General features: G+C 42.1%; 1 protein-coding gene across 1 annotated transcript; it reads left to right on the top strand.

Annotated features, from left to right (window-relative positions):
• On the top strand, positions 1–16,446 carry rab27a (RAB27A, member RAS oncogene family). The gene is made up of 6 exons (XM_063188525.1): positions 1–185; positions 7,333–7,505; positions 10,072–10,157; positions 10,543–10,646; positions 11,139–11,262; positions 15,462–16,446. Exons 2-6 carry the CDS (start codon positions 7,353–7,355, stop codon positions 15,661–15,663), a joined length of 669 nt encoding a protein of 222 aa, XP_063044595.1. The 5' UTR covers positions 1–185; positions 7,333–7,352; the 3' UTR covers positions 15,664–16,446.
• Positions 16,447–16,931: the final 485 nt, after the last annotated feature.

The following is a 16,931-nucleotide window of genomic DNA, read 5'->3' as shown; positions in this document are numbered from 1 at the left end:
TGATGTGAAGTTCGTACAGCTAGACGAGTTCTCAAACACGGAATAATCGCCCATGACCTGTCGAGTTCGTTATAAAGCAAGTTATTCAAGTTTGTGTTTTATTCAAAAGTTTACATTTGGTGATTATCAAGGGAACAAGTGTCAAGGAATTCAAGATATTGCAGAAGCGACGCACTAGATTTGTGGTAAGTTGGGAGTGTTGCTAAATATTGATCAACATCTTGAGTTTAGAAAAGCAATAATTCAAATGAAACGGTTTGAATTATAGAAAGTCAACACAACACTGCCGCGACCCATTGAGAGTAAGCGCGTGTGTGGGGAATGTCACAGGCACGTGCAGCCTAAATTTAAAGTGACTCCGAGTCTTCAATGTAAACCGTGTAAGGTTGACGTGGTCCACCGCAGTGTGGCTAATTATTTGGAAGTGGACACGAACTTGATAGTCTGGACAAATGTTCTAGAAGCACTCTCCGTGTGGCATTAGCTGTGCCATCCGCAACCTCTGTGGCACCTGATATAGCCTTTGCTTTAGATTAATTATTTCTTTGTAGCCTAACTGGGGGCTAGAATAAAGTTGTAGTCTACTTGGGTCTAGCTACAGCAGGAAGTTCTCAACGTGGTGGAGACAGACTGGAAATATGTAAACATCTGGGATCCTACATCTGATTAAGAGGTGTAGGCCTATGCGTATGTTTGACATGAGTATACACCCTTTCTTCCTTGTAAACCTTCTTTCAGTTTGAGTTAGGAGTGTCTTTGGCAACACACTTATTGCAACAGATGATGATGACGATTTTAACCCTCCCTAACCTGACCCTAGGCCTACCGACAGAGATCTAGAACTAGTGTATTATATTGGGGATGGGGAACGTGACATAACCCTAACCCTATGTTCAAAATTAAAGCCCAATTGTAAACTACTGTTAGGCCTACTGGTATTTACCAAGTAAAAAAGACTGTTCTTTTTTTGACAGTAGACTATATTAATAGGGAAGTAAGTGACCCAGTGATACAACTTAGCTTATTCTCAGTAAGCAGGAGGGCAGGAGGACCGTTGCATAAGGTGCATCCTCATTTCAGTCTAGAAAGTGTCTTCAGCCAGAAGTCTTACTGGCTTGGCTGCAAATGTGTGGTCAGCTGACCATCCCTGGCAAGCACATGAGGGCCAGCTGATGATTATTAGATGGGGATATTTTATGTGGCATGTGGAATTCATCCCTGAATGTCATCACTGTTTTCTTCCCATGGCATTGGTGCCTATAAATGACCACTTTGCAGCTCTGTAGCTAATCAGATATCCACTTGTGCCTTTTCCAAAAGATTCCAGCGCACTCCAATCTTTGGCGTTTTTATTTACTGTGTGTGGCAATCTTTGACTTGACTGGTTGACATGAGGGGATTTTTGCAAGCTGCTTGTTATAGGCTACTTGTAATTCCACCTTTTCGACATTAACCATACGCCATTATAGATTTTCCCCATGAAAAATTCCCATGTGAATTATGAGTGCGTATTGAATATAAGCATGTTCTTTCTTTGCAACTTAATCTAAGTTGCTGTAAGTTCTCTGTCTTGCTCCCCTTTTTTGCAGATCTATGTGTCAGCTTTGGGTGGCGTCCCAGAATGGTTGCTTAATTTTTCTCCTTTGATCTTAGGTTGCACGCCCCCTTTTTTAATTTTCAAGGGTTTTCTTAGTGTTGTCGTTCATGCAAAGACTCCTTTGCATCCTTTCATAATGCATAAAAAGTAGTCTACACTAAGCTAATGTCTATGTAAATTGCATGCAGATTGAAGCAATTGCATGCATAGATGATTAATAGAAAGTGTGCACTGATGGCATGGTTGCTGTGTGTCACAACTCTCTCATAGGTTTTTCAGGATTTTGGCTTGGTTCCGAAACTGAATCCCCATTCTTTGCACAGCAACATTTCCAGCTGTATTATCACATGTTAACATGTTCCCAGCAGCAATGGTGGTCTTTGCCTTCCTGTGGTGTGAAAAGCACCTGCTCAACCCTCCACATCCCACTTGCCTTATTTTCAAGTAAGAGGGTCACGTGTTTGTCTAAACAACCAGAGCTCTGTATGCATCCATCCATCCATATAACAGAGCGGTGTTAGCTAGCTTGGGGCCCCACCCTTACCCACACCGCCACTCTCAGGGATTGTCAACAAGTTGGGAGCTGTGTGTGTATGTACTTGTGTGTGAGCTTTTTAGGAGGAGTTGTGGTTCCACCAGTTTTTAAAGGCCTTTAAATCCGGTGTGTCACTGCAGATCTTTTCAAGTGTCATTGTAGGTGTTGTGTGTTCATCCATAAGAAACAATTCTTTGCTTCCTGTTCATTGAAGTAGTTGCAACCATTGCATTTCTTCTAACTCTTCTAACTTTTGCTCTGATTTCGGTTTGAGCTGTTGAATTTTTTAATGTTCAGCCGTTTATTGCACAACATTGAAGTAGTGAGCGACGTGTTTCATCACTGGCGTTGAGCTGAGCTCACCTCTCAAGGCTGACATTAGGTCCATGTTCGGGCATGATTGCAGGAGCGAGGTGATCTTTGGAGAATTTGGGGAGTGTTTGCTGGGAAAGGGAGCTGGCTGCACTTGCAAATGCATGTCCTATGGTGTTGATAGTAAGCACCAGGCATCAGGCCCCAGTATCAGGCCTCAGTTGTTTTTGAGCTGTTTTTTTGCTTCCTACATTTTTATCTTGTTTGAAATCTTATATTTTCTCTCATGTTCAGGGCTAGTGGCAGGATATGATGTGGAGGGACAGCCGTAGGCGATAGATAAGCTTGCAGAGTGAGGAGAGTAGACTCTCTCCGACTGCCTGCCTGCCGTATGTGTTGTGCTCACCCGGTGCGGAGCGGAGCGGAGCAGGGCGGCTAATCTTATCAGTCTTCAGAGATGACTACTGCAGACTTCAGCTCTCTCCACCTGGCTGCTGAGTGGGGCTAACACTGTCTGTCTGTGTGTATGTCGAAAGAAACGAAGCCCGCTGGGGAAAACGCTGGCCAATTTTCTGCTCACAGCCCACAGACTGTTGGTAAAAAGTGGTCCATGGTACAGACTTCAAAAAATTGAGAAGAGGGAGTGGTGGAGGGAGGGCTGTTTTTTTTTTTTAACAATGGCATGTTTATTTTTTCTTTATTTGAAATGTAGACTACATGGTAAATGAAAACAAGGGATTAGGAAATAAATAAGCACTGTAAAATGTCCTTTTATCTTAAGTTGGTATAGGCTAAGCTTATTTCCTATAAACTTAGGCTTCATATTACCAATGCTATGTGATTGTGCAATTGAGGTTATCTGAGGTGAGAGGTAGTGTGTGTAGTGTATGCTGTCTCTGCTACCACTGCTGATTCTCCACTAGTTTGAATGCCACAGTAACTAGAAACATTCATTGGTCCTTCCATAAATATAATAATTTGCATGATACAAGGACGCATGTGGTACACTAGTGTTTGCAACTCTAAAGGTCAGGTGGGAGTTTTTCAAATATTTCCACAAAAAAACTGTTTTGTTCTATAACGTCAGATTCTAGGATTCCATTTTGCATTCTGTGGATCCCAGAATTCATCAGAATTTTCTTCGTTTCAACATTGTTGTTACACCCGTGTGTCCTCACACCTTATGAGGCTTGTAATAAAAGCCTTGAAAAGTTACAAGACTTAAAGCCTACAGGTCTGTGTGCTTCATCTGTTTGCTTATCAACCAGTACACACCATAAAACAGCACATGTATGCGGACAGAGAATAGTGAAGTGACAATGTGTTAGTGTGGCCATTTGGTCATAGGGAAAGCTGCAGATGCAGGCTATGTGGTTTCGTAGACTAGATCACTATATGGGGCATTTCACGTGAAATTGGACACTTTGGGGCCTGACCAACTTGCATTTTAGTAAAACTTGGATAGATACACTTTATCTTATCCCCAACGGGAAATTCGTTCTCTCACCACCATCACAAACTTGTCACAGCCAACATTAAGCATACATGACAGACATCAAGACACTTGAACATCGAGATATGAAACATAATATGTGTAACTTTCACCCTGTCATTTTCAGACAAAACCAAGGCACAACATTGATGACATTCACACACTAGATACATGCACACTCAGACACTTTCAGACAACACAAACACAGCATTGATGCCAGTCAAACACGATATACACACTTCCAGGAGGGTCCAATGCAGTGTCACTGCAGGCGTTTGTTTAGTGCAGTGATGGCAGATGGAGCAAAGCTTTTGTTGAAGCGTGCCCATCGCCATCTAAGTGTCCTGTACCAGTGGCCAGATGAAAGCAATGTGAAGTGTGGGTGGATGTGATGAGTGTGTGGTGTCTGGTTATTGAGTGAACATGGCGTGTGACAGCTTTGAGGTTGAGATCATTTAGGTTGTGTGTGGGGTGGTGAATGATTTTGGATGTGATGTGTGTCATTTTAGTGGCAAGGTAGAACCCCAGAGCTGCATTTGCATGAATCTGGCACTGATCTTAATGAAGAAATTGACTTAGAAGGTTTTAATTAAGAGGGCACAACACTCGATTCCTCCCTGATTATGTCAGTCAATTTGCGTCACAAAGAGATGGGTGTATTTTGGGTGGAGTGTCATTACGTACTCATGCCAGGAGGGGTACTTTTCTCGAATGCCATTCTATTACCACTTTATTACAACTTATTTCAACCTTTAAATCACATTATCTCTGCAATGAATCAAGAACCAAAGCTGTCAATAGCTATTGAAGTTTTAATATTAGGCTATAATAAATCATAATTCATTCCCTGATGACTGTTGTATTCCACGCAGCATGTGGGATTTGTAGAGCCAGAAAAGAGCTTTCAAACAACAACCATCTCTGTGTGACTGAAATATCCAAGAATGAATGTAGTGTTTGCCTCTGCTGCCTGATGTGTATGGGGTGGGGTGCACGAAAGGGCCTTGAAATCAAAATCATCCCTGAAATCAATATTTTGCAAAGCCCTACTCTGCTCTTGCAGTGGTGTTCCTTTGCACTACCACAACTTCCTTGCAAATTTCTAGGAAATTCGATCGATGTTCAAGGGTGGCACAGTAGGCTTGAAATTTTGAATTGCAGTGAATGGGTGTTCTTAGCAAAATCATTGCAAAGTTTGTTGTGGGGCTGCTTTGATTAAAACTAGCAAGGTAAGTCATTTGGAAGAATGTTCCTGTTGCCTTCTCACTTCCCCAGAACATTAAGCACCCCAAAAATGGCTAAAGGATGACAACATGGGTCTTGGAAGTTAACATGGCTAAAGAGTAGCGCATAGGGATTAAAGCCGTGTTAATGCATCAGGGATTTGAAATCTGGGAAAGTGGAAAGGCAATTGGAGCATTATGACCAATGATTCTCCTAACTAGTTTTGAACATAATGGTCTAAAAACACACTTCTCACAGATTTTTCTTAAAGCGCCCATTCAAAATGTCAAGTCTGTTGTGCCACTTTTTCACCTTGACCAAGATTTTGCAAGTTTACTACGTAACAAAGGGGGGTGGGTTGCTTGACAAGAAAGGCGTACCACCTTTACTAGATCCCTTGAAAAGATAAACATTTTGTATTGAATTTAAATTTGTATTGAGTGTAATTTCTGAAATTGTAATTGTAATTTCTGCTTGATTGGGAGGGAGAGTTGCTTTCTGATTGGGAGAGCTGTTCTGTGCAGTGCTGTGTGATAGGGAGAGCTCTACTCTGTTGTACTGCCTCTTCCTTTGAGCTTTGATGTCCTCATCAGTCACAGCGTATTTTTTACGTCCGAGTCTGCTCTGCGCCCCAGCCCCAAGACATTAAGCTGCTTAGGCCTCCGAATGAGGCTGGGGGGTGGAGGGGCTTTAGCCCTGCTGCCATAGGCGAAGAATGCAGGGCTTGTTGGAGTGCCTTTTCATGCACTGGTCTTATGATGGGGCCTTGTTTCGCTTGTCTGCTGAAAGTGTCAACAAGTAGCCTATGTATGCCTCCTGTATCAAAGCAGAATTTCAATATATCTATAATATGTAGCATGTTCTGATTGACATTGTCATAGTTTTGACATTTTCAGTCTTCTACTGTAATCTCTTTTATCTAGTTTTCATTTCAGTTGTAGAATTGTATAAGAAAAAGAAAACATGACCTGTGGTCAACCTGTCTTTTCCTCTGTCACAGTGAATTATTGATGTATCAATAGATAACTTACAGCATTCGCGTGCGTGTGTGCGTGCGTGCGTGCGTGCGTGCGTGCGTGCGCGTTTGTGTCTTGCCTGGAGCAATTACAATGGGTGATGAAATCTTTCTAGTTTCACCAAACTAATGAAGGGGTTGTCAGATGTTTTCTCAAATAGTGGATTTCCAGGGGGAGCAGATTTACAAATAATCAAATGTTGAAGGCTCGGAATTAATATTGTTGTTATGTGTAGCTCAATTTGTTTTAATTTGGAACCGTAGACAGGATTTGTTTTTGGCAGTTCTGCACTTAACTTAAGACGCTGTTTCAGTTTGAACCGTCGTGTTACCAAGTCAGCAAACTGTTATCAGTCTTGTCAGCACATGAACTGCCATCTGCAACAGGACTCTCTACACTTCTGATGCCACTCGATGAATCATTCGACCCACTACACTCACGATTCAAACATTTCCTGCCTTTCCCCCAGTGTTTTTTATTTCACTGACCTTGTCTGAAATATATCCTCTCCTTGTCAGCCCTACAAAACTTTAAGCAAAAGAAAAAAAAGTCAGCATTGTGACTACAGCCAATGCCATTTTCGGAGACACAAGGTTTCTGTTTTCAATTACCATGAAGATCCAGACACTGAAGAATTTCTGGTGTGGTTTCTGAAGTGAATGCGTGTACTGTTTGGCCTACATGTTGGAGATACTTGGTGGCGCTCTAGCAACATACCATATGGGCCACGTTGCCCAGGGCCACCCAGGTGCGGGTCCGTCTTGGGTCATTTCCTTACCCAACCCTGTCTCTTAACGCTGTCCCAGACATTTCCTGCCTTCCTCGCCACAATCCTATCCGGATTCAAATCTGGATCACCATCAGCTATGCGACCATTCATGGTATGGTGTGTTAGTACACCCCCATTCTGGCATGATTTCTTAAAGTGAATGTGTGTGCCAAAGATTTTGAATATGGTAAACAAGAGAAATCATGTCACACATCTCCAATGCAAGACTTTCAATATGGTAAATGGGCGTGACTTTCCATTAAACGCCTTACTTATTCTTATTCTCTTAGTCTCCTATGGCTGCATAGGTTTGCAGCTTAGAACCCTCCGGAAGAAAATCCTTATGAACTGCCTGTACCTTATCAATCATACTTGTTGTGTTCACAGGTCAGACATCAGCGCTCACTATGTCTGATGGGGACTATGATTACCTCATCAAGTTCCTAGCCCTGGGCGACTCGGGGGTGGGCAAGACCAGCTTCCTCTACCAGTACACAGACGGGAAGTTCAACTCCAAGTTCATCACCACCGTGGGCATCGACTTCAGAGAAAAGAGAGTGGTATGGCCGGTTCATTTCGTATTTGTGCTGTGTGTGCTGGTGTAGAATGGGAGAAAAGAGAACGGTATGCTGCAGAAATGGTTCATCTGTTTTTATACTGTATGTGTTGGTGTAGATTACAGAGATGTGTAGAAGTGACAACACTACTGAAAACACTAGCACCAAGATCTTGCATATTATTAATACATCAGTTACTCCTCCACTGTACCTAATCGATGCACTGTAAGAGTATTCTAATTTTACTTTATACACCTCAGGTGTAGAAACATGAACTGACTTCTGAGAATAGAGGGCGGTACGATTCAGAAATTGTTTAATTGAAGCGTATGTTATTTATACTGAAATGTGTTGGGTGAAAAACTTTGAATTGACTTCTGAGAAAAGAGAGTGGTACGGTTCAGAAATGGTTAATTTACTGTTAGTTAATTTATGTGTTGGTGTAGAAACGTTGAATTCTGAGAGAGGAGAGTAGCATCCATTTGAAACTTTTTTTGTTTATCAATGTGCAATATAGTTTGGACAGAGGGAGGATGTTTGGTCTTTCCAGTAAATGTATATGTGATATTTGTTTAGTTCTACAAATTATCACATACACCCCATTATTGACTACTTGTTTGCCTTTTGAATGAGGCTTTACGTGATCATGAAAGTTTCTGTGGGAAATGCATTCATTCATCTTTAAACTGTCTGTTTGAGCAAGTATATGTTCATAATCTGATTTCCCGAACATTGCCATTGACACGTCTCTCTCTCTCTCCGTGCTGCTAATGAACTGGTGGGTAATGGGCTTGCTCGTGCTCACACTAATCATCAGACACCGCGGCTAATGAGCCTAATCAGCCGTGTGAAGTGCATGACATGGCAGACCTTTCTCATTCCCAGGCCTGCCACTGACACCTCTGCAATATAGCTTCTTGTTTGGCTGCAATAGGCTTACTGGTTTACTGAGGGGTTAGTGGCTGTTTTCACAGGCTTACATTTACAGAGGCTGCTGTTACTACTTGAATGTTTCATGCTAACAGACCCCAAGAAAACATGTTGTTCCCTGAGTTTGGAAAAAGTTGTTGACCCAGGAACTGTGGATTTGTCAATGATTAAACATAATTTAGCTAGTCATAACATTCCCCTGCAAATAATAATGGGAAAACATGAACACATTGTTTTTTTAGACATCCTTGAATTCAAGGCTGAATGGAAATAAGTGTGTGGGCTTGAAATATGAATTATTTCATTTTGGCTACACTTTTTGGTAGGGTATGAAAACTGCTGGTGGTCAGTTAGACACTTTGTAGTTGGATGCAAGAGAAGGACTACCTTATAATATGTCTAGCACTTTGTCTTGTGTGCTTGCCAATGTAGAAAACGAGGACGTGTTCATAATTTTGAATGACTATAATTTCCACCTCCAACCTAATGAATATCCTACTCCAGCTCATTACCCCATTGAATCTTGAATCATATTAGCTGAAAAAAATGTTGCTGTCGTTCCTTTGACTGCATGTTGTGCACAGTTGTACACTGACCTTCTGTCTCCGACGGCCATTAAAGTGGAATTGGAGGAACTAATGGTACCTTCTTGGATGCACTCCCTGTTTTGTGAGCAGGCAAGGCACACTCCTTAAGTGCAAACAGTGTGTGCTACTTGAGTAAACATGGGCGTCATGACATCTGCCTCATATTGCGATGGTGGCGATCAGGATTTTAGCTTTGACATTTCTCACTTTACACCTTAGGAGACAATCCACACACTTCAGGTCATTTTTTGCAAAGCTTTACTGGACTTGCAAGCTTCCGGTCCTAGCACCGAAAGCTTGCAAGTCCAGAAAAGCTTTGCCCAAAAAAAGACCTGAAGTGTGTGCATTATCTTTACTTTACATTGCATTTGGCAGATGTTTTTTTTGTACATATATTTCTACTGAATCCTGCACCTTCTAAACAGATGAGTGGTGACCATTCACTACTTCACTTTACACCTTAGAAAGAGAGAAGGACAGAAGCAGTTATTTTCTCAGTTATTGTTGTCATCTAATAACATTCCTTAAAGGGACACTGTGTGAGATTTTTAGTTGTTTATTTCCAGAATTATTGCTGCCCATTCACAGATGTTACCTTTTTCATGAATACTTACCACCAGCATCAAATTCTAAGTATTCATTATGACTGGAAAAATTGCACTTTTCATACATGAAAAGGGGGATCTTCTCCATGGTCCGCCATTTTGAATGTCCAAAAATAGCTATTTTTAGCTGCAAAAATGACTGTACTTGGACCATACTAGAAAATATTTGTTTATTACTTAGTAAACTATCATGAAAAGGTCAAATTTGGCAATATGCAACACAGTTTCAATGAGCAGCATAGTTGCAGCACCCTTTTTGACCATTTCCTGCACAGTGTCCCTTTAAGTTATATGTGAAGTATATAAAACTACTTTTGTAATTTCTTCTTACATTGAGAGTATGTACTGAGCGCTGAGGACACTGAAACATTCCAAGTAGCTTTAGAACATTATTTTTGCAACCTATGGTCTTTAATAGTTGCCATTGCTTCTTCCTACCCCTGAAAGGTGTACAAATCAAACAGTCCCGATGGCTCGGCCGGCAGGGGCCAGAGGATCCACCTTCAGCTGTGGGACACGGCTGGACAGGAGAGGTCAGTGGTTCATATACATGAACCAATTTACTTTCTCTTAACCATTTGCTTGGCCTTTTTCAGAAGAAAATAAAAACTACAATTATGCAATGCAAGCATGGAAGTGCTTTCCAACTCGCATAACTCGTACTACTGTGGTCAATATGCAGTTTAAGTGCTTCATGTACAATTTACTGTCATACTCAGGCTACGGTGGTAAGTGGTCCATTTACAATGTACTCTCAAACTCGCACATGCTACTGTGTAAATCCCCCTCTTTGCCTTAGGCTAGATTCACATGGCCGATGTAGATCGTGTTGCTCAGTCTTGGAAGCAGTCACCTTAAGAGGTGTGTCTTTTTTTTCTTCTTCTTCTTCTTCTTCTTCTCTTTCCTCAATATGATCAGGTTTCGGAGTTTAACAACCGCATTCTTCAGGGATGCCATGGGCTTCCTGCTGCTGTTCGACCTCACCAATGAGCAGAGTTTCCTCAACGTCCGAAACTGGATGAGTGAGTCTTGTCTTACAATGCCATACACATTATCTCACCTACAGTAGTGCATGTCTATTGTTTTGGCCCTGCTCCCAGGGCAGGCATTGGACTGTGACTGTTGTAATTCGCCTCGTGCGTGTTACCTGGCTATGTTGTCCACACAGCAGATGCATTCCTTTTAGTTTACCATGCTGTGGGTAAGATGTTCGCTGCAAATGATGTTACAATGGTGTTTCAGTAGACACAGGAAAATGTCATACAATTCTAAATTGTGAAGCAGCAACAGTCTCAACACAGTTCCTCAATCTCTAATTGTACTCCAGGGACCATTTTATGATGCATTGCCACCACTTCTGACCATATTCCTGGGCATTAAATCTCTTTTTTGACCGTGATCCTGTGCATAGCACCTATTTGTATGGTTGTATTGCCCATTCTCCATATGTTGTTCATACTAAGCCCACTCGTGCTAAGATCATTGTTGCAACACGTGTTGGTTGTTGTGTGCAGGTCAGCTCCAAATGCATGCGTATTGTGAGAACCCAGACATCGTCCTCTGCGGGAACAAGTCGGACCTGGAGGACCAGAGGGCCGTCACCGAGACAGAAGCGCGAGAGCTGGCCGAGAAATATGGGTGAGTTGGACAGGCAGATTAATCAAGTGCAGATCGAGATCACAATAAAATGCAGGTCAGTCATGATGATCAGCCTTTGGCTCATCTAGTCACATTGGCAGATGCCTTGAAGGTGGTTTAATTGATCACATAAAAAAAGGTTTGGCAATACAAGTTGTGGTTTGATTATCAATTTCAATGGGAGAAGTTCCAATGACACATTTGCTGTGAGTGCTAGAGAGTTGCCTTGGAACATCTGGTCTAGGACGAGAGGATTACCTTCAAATATATTATTTTGGGTGAGATTTCATCTTGGTCACATCTTGTTTTGGGTGAGGGAGGACCTCTCCACATCTTATTTCAGGTGAGAATGTTTTTCTTTGACCATGTCTTGTTTTGGGAAAGTTTCCTTGGATCTCATCTTACTTTGAGTGAGCAAGTTCACTTAGAATATCTTTTTTTGGGTGAGAGAGTTTCTTTGGACCATCTTATTTTGGGTGGGTGAGAGAGAGTTCCTCTGGTCTCATCTTATTTTGGGATAGTTCTGAGTTCCCTTGGACACATCTTATTTTGGGCAAGAGCGATATTTCCATTTGCTAAGAGGGCTGTGACTTTCTTGTGTTTGTCAAGGGACATGCTAGAGATCCCAAGCAAGGTAAACAGAGCCCGCCTTAGAAGGCCAATATTTGCATAATGAGGTCATTGACGATTCTACCAATCAGTCGCTGAAGAAATGCATATATTGAGACAGACTGCATTCCACAGCATCCTATGTTTCAGTCACCTCTGGCAAATAGTCACTGACACTCAGGACACACAGGAAATACAAGGTTGTGTTCTCAGCCCCCTGCTGTTCACGCTGCTGACACATGACTGCACAACGACCCACAGCACTAACCATCTAGTGAAGTTTGCGGATGATACAACACTGGTGGGCCTCATCACTAAGGGCGATGAGACCCACTACAGAGAAGAAGTAGACCTGCTGGCCAGATGGTGCAAAGACAACAACCTCCTGCTGAATGTCAACAAGACCAAGGAGATTGTCGTCAACTTTCAGAGGGTCCAAAAACAACTGCCACCCCTGACCATCGACGGTGATGCTGTGGAGAGAGTGAGCAGCACCAAGTTCCTTGGAGTGCACATCAGCGACGACCTCTCTTGGACCACCAACACTACATCACTGGCGAAGAAGGCCCATCAGCGTCTCTACTTCTTGCGCAAACTAAAGAAGGCAAGTGCTACACCCTCCATCATGACAACATTCTACAGAGGAACCATAGAGAGCGTTGTGTCCAGCTGCATCACAGTGTGGGGAGGAAGCTGCACGGAGAAAAACAGGAAGACACTCCAGCGTGTTGTGAACACAGCGAAAAAGATCATTGGAGTACCACTCCCCTCCCTGCAGGACATTTACACCGCACGCCTCACCCGGAAAGCACTGATGATCATCAAAGACACAAGCCACCCTGCACACAAACTGTTCAGCCTCCTGCCCTCTGGAAAGAGGTACAGGCGCCTCCGTTCCCGTACCACCAGGCTTGCAAGCAGCACGATGCATCAAGCAATCAAGATACTGAACACTCAACCCACTCTCCCTTCACTGTCAGCCTCTAGCCAGCCAGGCCACTGACAACGCTCCCCCCCCTCATCCCCACCACCATATCTGCGACTGAACATTCCACCTGCACTACTACATCTGTGACTGAACTTTCAACCTGCACTAACTCAAAACATACACATGCACACACACACACACACACACACACACACACACACACACACACACACACATACACAGGTACACACACATACACACAAGCACACCGCACTTTCTGCACTAAACCCAAACATACACACACTGACACACAACTCATACTCACACACACACACACACACACACATACACAGGTACACAGACACACACACAGACGCACACCGCACTTTCTACCTGCACTAAACACACACACACACACACACACACACACGCGCGCACATTAAACACATACAAACACACACACACACACATACTGCTGCTGGTGTATTTAATAAACCTTTTTTAATTATTTATTTCCTTCAAATGCTACTATTACTATGTCAGAACGCTATAAAGTTTCTCTACTCTACTCTACTCTAAAGGACTTTTAGAAAAAGCACAACAAAATACCTCCTCTTAATGTATGTTCTCTACAAGTCTTCTGTTGTCCAGTCTTGCACTTTAAATGTCTGTATGAGCAATGTCTACGTCCATACTGTCTTATGTCCATGTATGAGTACTGTCTATGTCTATACTGTCTATGTCCTTACCTAGATTAGTCTATGTCTGCATGGGAGAGCAAGAAACGCAATTTCAAATTGTTTGTATGACCAGTGCATGTAAAGAAATTGACAATAAACTTGACTTGACTTGACTTGACTTGACTTGAATGGGCATATTGGTGTGGACAACATGGCTCACCCTAGCATCCTATGGATTTGGTACCTCCATCAAATAACCAAGTCATCAGCAGTTTTGCTACAGTTTTGACAGGATTCCAGTAATATTCACAACTTCTGGTTGGACAATGATTTTTGGTAGAATGTGCTTCATTACTACCGTTAAACTTGACTTGACTGTTCAACCGTCCGCTTGACTTGACTTGACTAAATAGGAAATCCCATTGATGAAATAAAAAGGGGGAACTTCTGGTGAAGGTCTCTGGTCTCCAAGTGATATTGTTTACGTCTCTAAATGGTTTTAAGTTTCTAAGCATGTGTTGCCATGTGTAGTTAAGTCTGTTAAGCATTGCACTTTGGCACAAGCATGACTGAGACTGAGTTGTTGTTTTTCCTGGTCTCTGAAATCTGTAGAAGCTTAGTTCTATTTACAGCTATTTCAAAAGATCTCACAAGATAAGCCTATAGAGTTGTGCTAGCATTAATTGATGGATGGCTTAATTGTTTAAAAAATACTTAATCACTCCATTCATGTTAAAGGAAAGACAGTCAGTGTAACACAAAAAACATTCTGGTCCTGAGAAGAGTGGAAGAGGAATGGGGCACCAGATCTATAATGGCAGTGTTGATCATTGCATCAATATACGCTTAAGACTTTCTCCAGACAAGTACTTTCTACCCTTTCTAAAGAAGGACGGTAATCCTCATTTTCTTTCTTAAATGGACTGGGCAGAAGCAGTTCAGCTCAATTACCTCATCCCTTCTTCATCCTCCTAGCTCCAGAGGTAAATTGTGACTCAATGTGTCATCATGCCCATCACAGTGTGCCTCACCAGGTGCACAACTGAAATGTGGGATTTGTAGATGTTACGATGTGGGGTTTGCCGATGTTACTGTGTGATGTTTGTAGATGTTAGTGTGTGGGATTTGCAGGTGTTAGGTTTTGTAGATTGTTACTTTAAAGTTCAGGAAATGTACATTTGAATGACCCCCTCCAGAATATTTTGTTATGCTCGATGAACTGTGTACGCCTGAATTGTACATCTGATCTAACATGGGTTCACTGTGGGCATATTCATTCTATTCAGTTGCATTAATTATTCTGATTAATTCTATTGGTTTCTTATCCCCTATTCATTGTCTGTGGGAAATGTGGAGACTTGCGCAAATGAATTTCCTAATCTCCCAGACTATGGGGACCAAAGTCTTAATAAAGCCTCAATGACTGTCTCACCAGACTGTCTCCCCAATGACTATCTTTTTTCAGCTACTGTACTGTAGTATATCCTACCATGCCATATTTTAAGTCACCCAGTGGTACTTGATGCAGGTAACACAGGTGATCTCTCATCATCTCCTCTACCTGAAGAACAGGTATGGTAATTGGAATCAGATGATTGGTTGGACCAAAGAGGTGATACTGCACCTCAGCTCCTCAAAAGTGGTTCCTCATCACTGCTAATTGGATTGTGTCATTTTAAACGATCTCTGCAGAGGTCTGCCCTGTACTAGTGCCTTTCTGTTCTTGAATAAACTGCATTTTTCATTATTTTGTCCGCATGGCAGTCGTGTCCTAGTGGTTAGGGAGTTAGCTCTGGGATTAACAGGTTGCAGACTCAAATCCTACCCTAACCAATAGGTAAGAATTACTGTGCCCTTGTGCAAGTCACCTGCTCCAGGGACTAATATCTACTAACTAAGCTGCTTTATATAAAGCAACAGCAAAATGTAATGCAATGTACTTTGTCCATATCAAGTGTAAATGTCACGTGTCTCCTCCACAGCATTCAGTACTTTGAGACGAGCGCGGCGAGTGGTGAGAATGTGAGCAAGGCGGTGGATGTGCTGTTGGACCTGATCATGAAGAGGATGGAGCGCTGCGTCGACAAATCCTGGATCCCTGACGGTACCGTGCGCGCAAACGGACACAGCGCCACGGACCTCACGGAACCCAGCGACCCAGAGAAGGGAAAATGTGCCTGTTGAAGTTCTGCCAAGTCCAAAAGTACAACACCGAACCTTTCATTGTCTCCCCGCCCTTTTTTATCGTCGAATTGGACAGAAATGTATGGGAGAGGTTACCATGAGCTTTTATTACCAGAAAAATGTTGGTCAAAACACATGATGAATGCATCAAAATGGCAACTGCTATATTCCTACACTCGTATACCTACAGTATGTAATACCACCACTGCATTATGAATTTTTGAGGGTTTTTTTTTTTTTCATTTTAAAGTGATTGTTATAGCTTGCTGTATATTCCTCACCGTCGAAAGTGCCTTTAATTGTTTGCATCTTTAAGTAATGTGCAATGACAAAAAAATAGCCTTAAGAGGATTCTTGCTAAGGAGAAGAATGCAGAAAATATTTGTGATTCCAAATGGGTTTATATAATGTCGTAGTAGATGAATCGTACAGAAGCACTCTTTAAAGTCTTGAAGCCCTTGCTCTCCTGAAAAGCTAAACAATTTGAGCACATTCAAGTTATCAATGTCCAGACCTGTTGTCGAATTCCACAGCTCTTAGTTGATTTTAGACATGTTGGATGTATATTTGCCAAGTTTCATTCCATAGGTGGTCTTGATGTGTTGGGTCTGCGCTGGGCCTGTCTGTCTACTGTATTGTCTGCAACACTGTATCGTTTACAGGCCTTAATGTCTGCTGTATTTCCTGCAACACTGTACCATTGCCAAACACTCTTCATACCAAATATGGACACCAAAATTCTTTATTCCAGAAAAGAATAAATATATTTTATTATTTATTGAATGTATTGGTTTCTGCTGTGAAGTCCTTAACCATGCTATCATTTTCTATAGATTATTTGTTAGATAAAATGCTGTACTTAAGCCTGCCAATGCAGAGTTGGTCTTGTACCCATTTGTTTCGATAAGGGAACAATTAGGAATCCTGATGGTTTGCTCACCCCATCCATTGCCCTCTACTGGTAAGCTTTGGAAGCACTGTTGAAGGCAAATAAGCTACTCACAGATATGCCAATAGAAATCTGTATGCTTCTGCACATACTCTTGCAATTAGAAGGACACTTGACAAATATGTAACCTCAACTTTCTGACGAGGAAGCAAACAAACAGTGTAAGACGAGGCGAAGTTCACCTTAATCTTCAATTAATTGGTTCAGTTCTCCGTAATCGCTAATATTCATTATGATGAATGATAATGATGCTGCGTCTCTCAGAGGCTCAGAAGGGCTTTGGATTCTAGAACACCACATTTCCGTCAGTAAGCCGCAT

The sequence above is a fragment of the Engraulis encrasicolus genome, chromosome 22 (genome assembly GCF_034702125.1).
Source record: "Engraulis encrasicolus isolate BLACKSEA-1 chromosome 22, IST_EnEncr_1.0, whole genome shotgun sequence".
Classification (NCBI taxonomy): domain Eukaryota; kingdom Metazoa; phylum Chordata; class Actinopteri; order Clupeiformes; family Engraulidae; genus Engraulis; species Engraulis encrasicolus.
Note: the sequence above shows the minus strand (reverse complement) of the source record. Positions and strands in the feature narration are given on the sequence as shown.

Coding starts and splice junctions, on each gene's coding strand:
- rab27a (XM_063188525.1), top strand. CDS start 7,353: ATGTCTGATGGGGACTATGATTACCTCATCAAGTTCCTAGCCCTGGGC. Junction 10,158..10,542: donor GACACGGCTGGACAGGAGAG/GTCAGTGGTTCA, acceptor CAATATGATCAG/GTTTCGGAGTTTAACAACCG. Junction 11,263..15,461: donor GAGCTGGCCGAGAAATATGG/GTGAGTTGGACA, acceptor TCTCCTCCACAG/CATTCAGTACTTTGAGACGA.